The following is a 13,744-nucleotide window of genomic DNA, read 5'->3' as shown; positions in this document are numbered from 1 at the left end:
CTCGGGCTACTCGGCGGGGACCGAGTAATCTCGCGATACTCGTGCTGTACTCGTGGTCTTCATCCCTGCATGTTGGCGCTCTTTTGATAGCCAGCCCTCATGCAGGGATTGGCTGGCAGACCACTGCAATGCCACAGCCCTGTTAGTTGTGGAATTGCAGTGATTGGCCGGCCTGCACAGCGTGACCGAGCCTTTATACCGGTGGGCGCGCTGTGCTCTGCACACAGCCATCCAGACAGTCAGTGCAGGGAGAGTGTTGCTGCTTCAGGGAAAGGTTTGCGACCCTTTATAGTTATTTCCGTAGCAGGGCTGCAAACAGTGTGACCAGAAGTCCTTCTCAGGACTATTGTAGTTGTATACAGGCAGGCAGGGTATAGCCAGGTCGGAGTACAGGAGCAGAGTCCTTCTCAGGACTATTGTTGCTGTATACAGGCAGGGCAGGCAGGGTATAGCCAGGTCGGAATACAGGCTAGTGACCAGAAGAGTCCTTCTCAGGACTACTGTAGCTGTATACAGGCAGGCAGGTAGGGTATATAGCCATTCCTAGTGGTGACCGTATACCAGCCTTCATCATATCTGGGGCTGGTGTACACAGTCTAAAACAGTCCTGATAGTGTCAGACTTCTCAGTAATTGTCGCTCCTAAAAAGCTGTTAGGTTCTTAGTGCGTCCGTGCGTGCATTTAAAAACCGCACGTGTGTGCCTGTCGGTGGCAGCGTACAGGTGCACTTGTGTGCGTTTTGCACAAACTAGTATATAACGCACAAGTCTAGTGAATAATACACGTCAGTCAGCAGTGTCTGATAGTGTCAAACTTCTCAGTAATTGTCGCTCCTAAAAACCTGTTAGGTTCTTAGTGCGTCCGTGCTTGCATTTAAAAACCGCACGTGTGTGTCTGTCGGTGGCAGCGTACAGGTGCACGTTTTGCACAAACTAGTATATAACGCACAAGTCTAGTGAATAATACACGTCAGTCAGCAGTGTCTGATAGTGTCAAACTTCTCAGTAATTGTCGCTCCTAAAAACCTGTTAAAGAAGTTGTCCAGTTACCAAAACTGTTTTTTTTTTTTTTGATAAATCTTGCTATTATGTGCCTCTAAACACATCTATCACGTTATTTTACCAATATTATCTTTTATCATGGTCTAGCATAACATCTTCATTTCTGGCTCCAGCTCTGATGGAGTTAATCTCTCTCTTAACTTCCTGTGTTCAGTTACTACAACTTCCATAATCCTTTGCAGTAACTAGCAATCTATCTCCCAACCCATTCTGACTGTTCCCTCCCCTCAGATCTCCACCACAACAGTTCCCTCCCCTCCTTCCTGTGCACTGCCTAATCATGGTAATAGAGCTTTTATCCTTTGGTCTTTCTGTGCTGCATGTCACTATCTGTCTCCACTCTGGGACTTGTAGTGCAGGTGACCGGATGATACATGTCACTAACTGCCCCTCTCTGTGATTTCTGCTGCATAGTACCAACTGTATACACTCTCACCTGCACTACAAGTCCCATAGTGGAGACAGTGACATGCTCTGCTCTGACACATAGTGTGCTGCATGTCACTGTCTCCACTGTGGGACTTGTTGTGCAGGTGAGAGTGTATACAGTTGGTAGTATGCAGCAGAAATCACAGAGTGGAGACAGTGACATGTATCATCCGGTCACCTGCACTACAAGTCCCATAGTGGAGACAGATAGTGACATGCAGCACACTGTGTCAGAGCAGAGCATGTCACTGTCTCCACTCTGGAACTTGTAGTGCAGGTGACAGAGTGGAGCAGATTGGTCCCATGCAGCTGTGCTGCTGGTGGGAGTATATGATCACACTGCCGACACCGCCCGCTCTCCTGACAGCTGAGCACAGCGGGCGGGTGGACAGTGTGATCAGATACTTGCGTGACAGGGGGGATTTCAGTGGAGGAAACCCCCCCTGTACTCCACACTGGAGCCTGTACCTGCCACAGCTGAATGCTGGTAAGCGTCTGCTTTCACCGCTCCACAGTAAAGTTCTCCGGCTCCTCCCCTCGATGCTGTGCTGTGACGTGCGGTAGTCACCGCCCACAGCCCTGTCAGTCACTGTGAGTGGCGCCGGCCTCCTGTGACGTACCCGTCTTGTTTGAGAGCCCGGAAATGCCGGGACGTCAGAGGATGCCGGCGGCCACAGCTCCAGGCGGTCATGTGACAGGCACTGAGCGTGCAGGATAGCGCCGCTCAGTGCCAGAAATGGAAATAGAGGCTATTGAAGAAGATGCAGACAATGGTAAGTGAAAATCATTGGGGAAAAAAAAAAAATGGGTGGACCACCCCTTTAAGTTCTTAGTGCGTCCGTGCTTGCATTTATAAACCGCACGTGTGTGCCTGTCGGTGGCAGCGTAGAGGTGCACGTTTTGCACAAACTAGTATATAACGCACAAGTCTAGTGAATAGTTCACGTCTGTCAGCAGTGTCTGATAGTGTCAAACTTCTCAGTAATTGTCGCTCCTAAAAACCTGTTAGGTTCTTAGTGCGTCCGTGCTTGCATTTAAAAACCGCACGTGTGTGCCTGTCGGTGGCAGCGTACAGGTGCACGTTTTGCACAAACTAGTATATAACGCACAAGTCTAGTGAATAATACACGTCAGTCAGCAGTGTCTGATAGTGTCAAACTTCTCAGTAATTGTCGCTCCTAAAAACCTGTTAGGTTCTTAGTGCGTCCGTGCTTGCATTTAAAAACCGCACGTGTGTGCCTGTCGGTGGCAGCGTACAGGTGCACGTTTTGCACAAACTAGTATATAACGCACAAGTCTAGTGAATAGTTCACGTCTGTCAGCAGTGTCTGATAGTGTCAAACTTCTCAGTAATTGTCGCTCCTAAAAACCTGTTAGGTTCTTAGTGCGTCCGTGCTTGCATTTAAAAACCGCACGTGTGTGCCTGTCGGTGGCAGCGTACAGGTGCACTTGTGTGCGTTTTGCACAAACTTGGATATAACGCACAAGTCTAGTGAATACACGTCAGCACAGCATTGCAAAATGCGCAAGGTCGTTGGCAACGAACAAGGAAGTGGACGTGATGGTGGTGCAGGCAGAGGCCGAGGTCGTGGGCAAGCTCTAATTTTGCCACAACAAAGGGCCACATCTACTCGCTCGCACGTCCTGTCCCAAATTCTTGGGGACCGCAGCAGTTCACCGCTCTTGAACCAAGACCAGTGTCAACAGGTTGTTAGTTGGATAGCGGATAATGCTTCCAGTCAGATTGGCACCACCACAAACACTCTGTCTTCCACACGGTCAAGTGTCAGTAGCCGTGATACTGTACCGCACATTTCAGAACCTGATCCTCCTTCCTACCACCAGGCTGAGTACACGTCCACGGACATTACTGATCCCACACTTGGACACTCGGAAGAGCTGTTCATGTTTCCATTCGCACATTCTGGCCTCTCGCCAGCTCCTGTTGAAGTGGGTCATGAGGAGATCGTATGTACAGATGCCCAAATATTTGAGCAGCCACGTTCTCACGAAGTTGGCAACGTGTCTCAACAAGGGGTGGACGATGATGAGACACAATTGTCAGGAAGTCAGGAGGAGGAGCAGGGTGCAGAAGAGGAAGACAACGTGGTGGATGATCCAGTAACTGACTCAACCTGGCAGGAGGATATGCAGAGCGAGGACAGCAGTGCACAGGGGGAGGGAGGCGTAGCATCCCAACAGGCAGTAAGAAGCAGGGTGGTGGCCCCAGGCAGAAGTCAGGCAACCGTTCCCCGGAACAAGAACACGACACAAGGTGCCTGTACAAATGTTAGGTCTTCCCGAGTCTGGCAGTTTTTTAAGTTGGCTCCAGATGATTCTAAAAAGGCCATTTGCAACACCTGCCATGCCAGCATCAGCAGGGGTACCAAAACTAGCAGCCTGACCACCACCAGCATGATCAGGCACATGTCAGCCAAGCACCCGAATTTGTGGGATGTACAACAGAGTCGAGGAGCAGTGCTTGCTGATGTCACTGCTACGTCTTCGCTTGTTGTGCATGCGAGCCAATCCCCTGTCCATGCTGCCTGCGAACAAGCCTCCTCCGGCCCTGCACCTGCAGTTGCCTACGCAGAAATAACACCATCATCAAGCATGTCCTTGTCCCAGCGCAGCGTTCAGTTATTCATTCAGCAAACCTTTGAACGCAGGCGCAAATACACTGCCAACGCCCCACATGCCACAGTTCTAAATGCTAACATTTCGCGACTGCTTGCGCTGGAAATGTTGCCTTTTAGGCTGGTGGAGACAGAAGCATTCCGCGACCTGATGGCGGCAGCTGTCCCACGTTACTCGGTCCCCAGCCGCCACTATTTCTCCCGGTGTGCCGTCCACGCATTGCATAACCACGCGTCACAAAACATCACACGTGCCCTGAACAACGCTGTTTCAGCCAAAGTCCACCTAACCACAGACACGTGGACAAGTGATTGTGGGCAAGGCCGCTACATCTCGTTGACGGCACACTGGTTTAATATTGTGGAAGCTGGGACCCAGTCTGAGCGAGGGACAGAACATGTCCTTCCCACACCAAGGTTTGCAGGCCCTACCTCAGTCAGGGTTTCACCCACACTCTACAGCTCCGGAATGTCATGCTGCTCAGCCTCCTCCTCCTCCTGCGCATCCTCATCCACTTTACCCTCCACACCAGTCCCAACCTGGAAGCACTGCAGCACTGCCTCGGCGAAGCGGCAACAGGCTGTGCTGAAGCTAATCTGCATAGGTGACAAACCCCACAATGCAGAAGAGGTGTGGACAGCTCTGAAACAGCCGGCAGATCACTGGCTCACACCTCTGAACCTAAAGCCAGGAAAGGTCGTGTGTGACAATGGCCAGAACCTGGTGGCGGCTTTGAGGCGAGGCCAGCTGACACATGTTCCATGCGTGGCCCATGTGCTCAACCTCGTGGTTCAGCGGTTTCTAAAGTCATACCCAGAGCTGTCTGATCTGCTGGTAAAAGTTCGCCGCCTGTCTGCACATTTTCGAAAGTCACCTACTCCTTCAGCCGGCCTTGCCGGCTTTCAGCGCCGTTTGCATCTTCCGGCTCACAGACTGGTGTGTGATGTCCCCACGCGTTGGAATTCAACTCTGCACATGTTGGTCAGGATATGTGAGCAGAAGAGGGCAGTTGTTGAGTACCTGCATCACCTAAGCCGTCGGGAAATGGGTCAAACTCCACACATAACACCTGAGGAGTGGAGATGGATGTCCGACCTATGTACCATCCTCCAAAACTTTGAGGACTCCACCAAGATGGTGAGTGGTGATGACGCCATTATTAGCGTCACCATACCGCTTCTCTGCCTTCTAAAACGGTCTCTGCTCAATAACAAACATGATGCATTGCAAGCGGAGCGCAATGAGTTGGAGCAAGAAACAGTAGTAGGTGTGGGTGATAACACACAGCCCAGCCTCGTCTCATCACAACGTGCAGTGGAGGACTATGACGAGGAGGAGGATGAAGACATGGAGCAACTCTCCGGCCAAATTGAGGATATGACATGCACACCAGTCATATCCTCGGTTCAGCGTGGCTGGCCAGAGGACAGGGTAGATGAGGAGAAGGAGGAGGAGGAGGACAGCATGTTCAGTCATCGTGTTGGTCAGGATACTGAAGTACTGGCTGTTAAGAGTCTGGCACACATGGCTGACTTTATGGTAAGCTGCCTGTCTCGTGACCCTCGCGTTAAGAACATCTTGGCCGACAATCATTACTGGTTGGTAACACTGTTAGACCCACGCTACAAGGAGAACTTTATGTCTCTTATTCCCGAGGCGGAGAGGTCAGCCAAAATGCAGCAGTTCCGGAAGGCCATAGTCACGGAAGTGGTCAAAGCATTCCCATCACAAAACGCTAGCGGCATAGGTCAGGAATCAGTGGACAACCAAGGCGTACAGCCGAGAGGGGCACAAGTCCAATCCGCCAGAGGTAGGGGAACAGTCTTTAAGATGTGGGACAGTTTTCTCAGCCTCTGAGGTGTGGGGTAGTGCCACAAGAAATCCTAAGTTTGCCCAGATGCTCAAGGAGTACCTTGCAGATCGAACAACTGTACTCTGACATTCCTCTGTGCCTTACAATTATTGGGTATCCAAGCTGGACACGTGGCATGAATTGGCTCTCTACGCCTTGGAAGTCCTGGCCTGCCCTGCCACTAGCGTTTTGTCAGAGCGTGTTTTTAGTGCCGCAGGTGGAATCATTACAGATAAACGCACCCGCCTGTCAACTGAAAATGCTGACAGGCTGACTCTGATCAAGATGAACAAGGGTTGGATTGGGCCAGACTTCACCACACCACCAGCAAATGAGAGCGGAATTTAAAGTTTGTAACGGGAATTTGCCATGTACCTCCACTCACCCATGGGTACACACTTCTGGACTTTGGATAATCGCTGGACTGCTCCTCCTTCTCCTCATGCGCCACCATGATGACCGTTACAATAGTTAGGCCGTTGTTTCAGGTATACCACCAGTGGTAAATTTTTTCGCCCATTCTTTCAGAATGGACATTACAACGACAGGAGACCCGCTCCTTTGCAATGGGAACAATGTTTTGAGGCCCTCATGCACATCTCTATCCAGGGACAATGTGGAGCCTCCCAATTTTTGGCTGCCCTGCCAAAGGGCTATACTACAATAGACCCACTTCCTTACAATGGGCACTTCAGGTTTACAGGCCCTCATGCATGTCTCTATCCAGGGACAACGTGGAGCCTCTGCCCTGCCTAAGGGCTATACTACAATAGACCCACTTCCTTACAATGGGCACTTCAGGTTTACAGGCCCTCATGCACGTCTCTATCCAGGGACAATGTGGAGCCTCCCAATTTTTGGCTGCCCTGCCAAAGGGCTATACTACAATAGACCCACTTCCTTACAATGGGCACTTCAGGTTTACAGGCCCTGATGCACGTCTCTATCCAGGGACAACGTGGAGCCTCCCAATTTTTGGCTGCCCTGCCAAAGGGCTATACTACAATAGTCCCACTTCCTTACAATGGGCACTTCAGGTTTACAGGCCCTCATGCACGTCTCTATCCAGGGACAATGTGGAGCCTCCCAATTTTTGGCTGCCCTGCCAAAGGGCTATACTACAATAGACCCACTTCCTTACAATGGGCACTTCAGGTTTACAGGCCCTCATGCACGTCTGTATGCAGGGGCATTGGTGAACCTCACAATTTTGGACTGCCCTGCCAAAGGGCCATACTACAATAGACCCACTTCCTTACAATGGGCACTTCAGGTTTACAGGCCCTCATGCACGTCTGTATGCAGGGGCATTGGTGAACCTCACAATTTTGGACTGCCCGGCTATACTACAATAGACCCACTTACTTACAATGGACACTTCAGGTTTACAGGCCATCATGCATGTCTCTATCCAGGGACAATGTGGAGCCTCCCAATTTTTGGCTGCCCTGCCAAAGGGCTATACTACAATAGACCCACTTCCTTACAATGGGCACTTCAGGTTTACAGGCCCTCATGCATGTCTCTATCCAGGGACAATGTGGAGCCTCCCAATTTTTGGCTGCCCTGCCAAAGGGCTATACTACAATAGACCCACTTACTTACAATGGGCACTTCAGGTTTACAGGCCCTCATACACGTCTCTATCCAGGGACAATGTGGAGCCTCCCAATTTTTGGCTGCCCTGCCAAAGGGCTATACTACAATAGACCCACTTCCTTACAATGGGCACTTCAGGTTTACAGGCCATCATGCACGTCTCTATCCAGGGACAATGTGGAGCCTCCCAATTTTTGGCTTCCCTGCCAAAGGGCTATACTACAATAGACCCACTTCCTTACAATGGGCACTTCAGGTTTACAGGCCCTCATGCACGTCTCTATCCAGGGACAATGTGGAGCCTCCCAATTTTTGGCTGCCCTGCCAAAGGGCTATACTACAATAGACCCACTTCCTTACAATGGGCACTTCAGGTTTACAGGCCATCATGCACGTCTGTATGCAGGGGCATTGGTGAACCTCACAATTTTATACTTCCCTGGCAAAGGAAAATGCTACAAAGACTCACTTCCTCAAAATGGGCACATTAGACTCAAGAGGCCTTCATGTACGTCTCTTCTCAGGGACATCGGAGTGCCACACAATGTTTTCACGTAAAATCTTTCATGTAATCTCAAAAAGTAACATACACCAGCTCTATCTCACTATTGGGTATGTGCCCTTAACATTTCTGCCATGAAAATTCATTTTGGTATCATTTTGGAAGGTTTTCTGGCGAGTCTGTAAAAATGGCATAAAACTCGGATAAAATTGTTCAGCTGTGACTTTTGAGTGATAAATGCTTCAAGGGGTCTTCCCCATGCTGTTGCCATGTCATTTGAGCACTCTTCTGAGACTTTTGTGACATTTTTAGGGTTTCTACATGCTGCCGGGGGGTCATTTCATAAAAATACTCGGGTCTCCCATAGGATAACATTGGGCTCGGTGCTCGGGCCGAATACACGAGTATCTTGGGATGCTCGGCCCGAGCCTCGAGCACCCGAGCTTTTTAGTACTCGCTCATCACTATTAGGTACCCATACACACAAGCAGGTTTTAACCGCATATAGAGGTAACATTTGGTTAAGGACCCTATTAATAAGAGATTACCATGACGTGTTTATCGGGCAGTAGTGAATTGATCAATACATTAGCAAAATATCTCCTTTTTTTTTTTCAAATAATCCCTAGCAGTCATGCAATGTCACATTTTCAATTTTTCCAATTTTTCGTATGGCTAATTGTATTTTTAATTTCTTTATGTATCATAGAGCATTTATGCTTATTCATATATCTCTGAATTTGGTGTGCAGCGTCCAGCTATAGTCATGGCAAAGGTAATATGGAGTTAGCGATCTCAAGGTTTTTATGCCCGGTGATTCACAAGTAATTTGAAAACTCTGTGCAGCCACTCATAACCGAAATGTCTGTGAAACAGATGAAGATGGGGAAACTAAGCTTTGTACCTGCTACCTACTGTATATATGTTATACCAACTTGAACAGTAAAGGCCCCGTCACACTAAGCAACATCGCTAGCAACATCGCTGCTAAGGAACAACTTTTGTGACGTAGCAGCGATGTTGCTAGTAATGTTGCTGTGTGTGACATCCAGCAACAACCTGGCCCCTGCTGTGAGGTCGCTGGTTGTTGCTGAATGTCCTGGGCCATTTTTTAGTTGTTGCTCTCCCGCTGTGAAGCACACATCGCTGTGTGTGACAGCGACAGAGCAGCAGGAGCCGGCTTCTGCGGACGCTGGTAACCACGGTAAAAATCGGGTAACCAAGAAGCCCTTACCTTGGTTACCCGATATTTACCTTCGTTACCAGCGTCCGCCGCCCTCACGCTGACAGTGCTGGCTAATTAACCCGATGTGTACTGTGGCTAGGTGTGCAGGAAGCCAGCGCTAAGCGGTGTGCGCTGGTAATCAAGGTAAATATCGTGTTGGTTACCCGATATTTACCTTAGTTACCAAGTGCAGCATCGCTTCCACGCAGCGCTGGGGGCTGGTCACTGGTTGCTGGTGAGATCTGCCTGTGTGACAGCTCATCAGCAGCCTGTGTAGCGACGCTCCAGCGATCCCTGCCAGGTCAGGTTGCTGGTGGGATCGCTGGAGCGTCGCTTAGTGTGACATCTCACCAGCGACCTCCTAGCAACTTACCAGCCATCCCTATCAGGTTGTATCGTTGTTGGGATCGCTGGTAAGTTGTTTAGTGTTACTGGGCCTTAAGAAATGATCTCTTTTAACAAAGATTTTCCTTGTATACTGCCTAAACTCCGGTTTCCTATACCATCATATACTATCATACAGTGTGATGTCTGATCCGTGCGCCCCTTACAAGTGATCTACAAGGATTCCCTCTTCAGTTCAAGCAGCATCAGAGACTTTTATAACAGAATATATATTAGCTCCGTAAAAAGCATTCAGGTAAAGGTTAGAATTTTCCCTAAGCTAAAAAATGACAGATATTTCTAGAAATGCATGCACATATATGTATAATTAGTATCCAGGGTCTGACACCTGCATCCTGCGATGACCGGTGAATATAAATGAATATAGAGCTCACTTACCTGGTTTGCCAATTATTTGCTCAATAAGATGTCTGAATTCTTTCACAATTTCACTTGCTGAAATGTTCCCTTCCAGATTTAGATATTTACACATGGCTGATGGTTTTCGTTCTTTGAAACTCAATGTATAGTAAGGATCATTCTTGTCAAGGTTTGTCATTACAATTGATTTGCTAGATGTTTGGGAGATTTCTAACATGATGTCAAATTCATTGGGCTTTAATATCTGTAAATTTGATAATGATTTAGACAAGTCAAAAGAAGTCAAAAGAATAGGCAATATCTGAAAAAGGCACACACGTCTATTAAAGCTGTCTGACATACAGTGCCTTGAAAAAGTATTCATACCCCATGAACTCTTACACATTTTTTCACATTACACCCACAAACCTAAATGTATTTTATTGGGATTTTATGCAATATACCAAGAGAGAGTAGCAAATATTTGTGAAGTGTAAAGGAAATTATACATGGTTTCTTAAATATTTAAAAAAATCTAAATCTGAAAATTGTGACATATTTGTATTCAGCCCCCCTAAATCAACACTTTGAAAGACCACCTTTAACCACCTGTAATTATTGTTGCAAGTCTTTTGGGGTATGTCTCTACCAGTTTTGCTTATCTATAGGCTGAATTTTTTTTGTTCGCTCTGTGAGATTGGTTGGAGAGCATCTGTGAACAGCAATTTTCAAGTCTTGCCACAGACTCTCAATGGGACTTAGATCAGAGCAGAGAAAGGTTATGTCACATATAGGGAGTATGTAAAAAAAATAAAAAAATAAAAATTATTCCAATAGTTATATTTGGGTAAAGAAAATAAACAAAAGAAGTACACATATTTGGTATCACCACATCCATAACAACCTGATCTATAAAACTATGACACTAGTTAACCTCTTCAATGAACACTGTAAAATAAGAAAATAAAAAACGTAGCAAAAACAATGTCTTTTCTTCATACAGCAGAAAAAAATTAAATAAGACAAAAAATCATATAGATAAAAATTATATTACTGAAAAAGGCATCTTGTCTCGCGAAAATCAAGCTGCCATTCAGCTCCATCAGCAAAAAAAATAAAAAAAAGCTATAGCTCTCAAAATGCAGCAATGCAAAAACAAATTTTTTTTTAATATAAAATAGTTTTTATGGTGTAAAAGCTGCAAAACATTAAAAAAAAACTATCTAAATGTGCTATCACTGTAATCGTACTGGCCTGAAGGATAAAGTGGTCTTATCACTTTCACACAAGGTGAATGGCATAAGAAAAAAACAAAATAAAAATCAAAACAATTCCTGAATAGAGATGAGCGAACCGGTCGCGGTTCGGCTCGAGGTTGGTTCGCCGAACGGACCTCCCGTTCGAGTTCGGTTCGTCGAACGTTCGACGAACCGAACTCGAACTGCATAGGAAACAATGGCAGGCAATCACAAACACAGAAAAACACCTAGAAAACACCCTCAAAGGTGTCCAAAAGGTCACAAACAACTCACAACACATGGGAAAGTGACAAGGACATATACTCATGCGAAAACAAAAGAGCTGGACAAGGAAAAAGAGGAGGACACACAGATATATGAGTATATGCAAGGAAACATCGATTCCATTAATGTGCAACTTGAGCCCTGCTCATTCTTGGCTTCCAATCTTGATAAATTGCCTGAGCTCGCCACGTACGTCTTGGGGATCTTGTCGTGTCCTGCAGCCAGCGTTCTCTCGGAACCTGTCTTCAGTGCTGCTGTGGGTCTTCTGGCAGATAAGCACACGTGTCTGTCCACTGACAATGTGGACATGGCTCTCAGAGGACTTTTCTTCCCCTGGGTCAGCCAGGGGACGGGAAAGGCACGCGTATTTTTGAGAGTGCTTCATGCAAAGCATCTTTTTCTTTTTCAAAAGGGAGCTCAACCGATGCCAGTCAAGTGGGGTGTGTGTGGCCCAGTGAGTGGCAACCAGGGAGACTGTGGTTGGAGTCCCCTCGCTGTGTCTCTAAAAGAACCAAGATGAACAAGTCATGGCTCTCAGAGGACTTTTCTTCCCCTGGGTCAGCCAGGGGACGGGAAAGGCACGCGTATTTTTGAGAGTGCTTCATGCAAAGCATCTTTTTCTTTTTCAAAAGGGAGCTCAACCGATGCCAGTCAAGTGGGGTGTGTGTGGCCCAGTGAGTGGCAACGAGGGAGACTGTGGTTGGAGTCCCCTCGCTGTGTCTCTAAAAGAACCAAGATGAACAAGTCATGGCTCTCAGAGGACTTTTCTTCCCCTGGGTCAGCCAGGGGACGGGAAAGGCACGCGTATTTTTGAGAGTGCTTCATGCAAAGCATCTTTTTCTTTTTCAAAAGGGGGCTCAACCGATGCCAGTCAAGTGGGGTGTGTGTGGCCCAGTTAGTGGCAACGAAGGAGACTGTGGTTGGAGTCCCCTCGCTGTGTTTCTAAAAGACCCAAAATGAACAAATCATGGCTCTCAGAGGACTTTTCTTCCCCTGGGTCAGCCAGGGGACGGGAAAGGCACGCGTATTTTTGAGAGTGCTTCATGCAAAGCATCTTTTTCTTTTTCAAAAGGGAGCTCAACCGATGCCAGTCAAGTGGGGTGTGTGTGGCCCAGTGAGTGGCAACCAGGGAGACTGTGGTTGGAGTCCCCTCGCTGTGTCTCTAAAAGAACCAAGATGAACAAGTCATGGCTCTCAGAGGACTTTTCTTCCCCTGGGTCAGCCAGGGGACGGGAAAGGCACGCGTATTTTTGAGAGTGCTTCATGCAAAGCATCTTTTTCTTTTTCAAAAGGGAGCTCAACCGATGCCAATCAAGTGGGGTGTGTGTGGCCCAGTGAGTGGAAATGAGGGAGACTGTGGTTGGAGTCCCCTCGCTGTGTCTCTAAAAGAACCAAGATGAACAAGTCATGGCTCTCAGAGGACTTTTCTTCCCCTGGGTCAGCCAGGGGACGGGAAAGGCACGCGTATTTTTGAGAGTGCTTCATGCAAAGCATCTTTTTCTTTTTCAAAAGGGAGCTCAACCGATGCCAGTCAAGTGGGGTGTGTGTGGCCCAGTGAGTGGAAACGAGGGAGACTGTGGTTGGAGTCCCCTCGCTGTGTCTCTAAAAGAACCAAGATGAACAAGTCATGGCTCTCAGAGGACTTTTCTTCCCCTGGGTCAGCCAGGGGACGGGAAAGGCACGCGTATTTTTGAGAGTGCTTCATGCAAAGCATCTTTTTCTTTTTCAAAAGGGAGCTCAACCGATGCCAGTCAAGTGGGGTGTGTGTGGCCCAGTGAGTGGAAACGAGGGAGACTGTGGTTGGAGTCCCCTCGCTGTGTTATACATGCTTTTAGAAGGGCATGACATGGCTTGGAGGTTGACTTTCATAAAATGCAAACTGTTGGCTACCAAAATGCTGCCTTTCCAACAACTGTGGTTATAGGCAATGAGGAACATACTGATGAAGATGAGACGCAGATACCCGATTGGGATGACAACTTAAATATTCGGTCAGGGCAAGAAGAGGCTCGGTCTGAGGGGGAGGGGAGTGCAAACACAACAATTGATGATGAAGTTCTAGATCCCACCTACTGTCAACCCCCAGTCAGGCACTCGAGGAGGTCAACAGAGGCGGTGGAGGAGGATGCAACCGACGACGAAATTACCTTGCGCCTTCCTGGACAGAGTCGG

The 13,744-nt window shown here is 47.9% G+C and overlaps 1 protein-coding gene across 1 annotated transcript in view; it reads right to left on the bottom strand.

Annotated features, from left to right (window-relative positions):
• The window catches only part of LOC142297249 (cyclic GMP-AMP synthase-like), a 76,503-nt gene that overhangs the window by 25,509 nt on the left and 37,250 nt on the right, over nucleotides 1-13,744 (bottom strand). Inside the window, exon 3 of the mRNA XM_075341505.1 lies at nucleotides 10,089-10,314. Coding sequence (XP_075197620.1) covers nucleotides 10,089-10,314 — 226 coding nt within the window. The remainder of the gene's footprint in view (nucleotides 1-10,088; nucleotides 10,315-13,744) is intronic.

This window comes from Anomaloglossus baeobatrachus, chromosome 3 (assembly GCF_048569485.1).
Source record: "Anomaloglossus baeobatrachus isolate aAnoBae1 chromosome 3, aAnoBae1.hap1, whole genome shotgun sequence".
Lineage (NCBI taxonomy): Eukaryota > Metazoa > Chordata > Amphibia > Anura > Aromobatidae > Anomaloglossus > Anomaloglossus baeobatrachus.
This window is presented reverse-complemented; position numbering and strand designations above follow the sequence as displayed.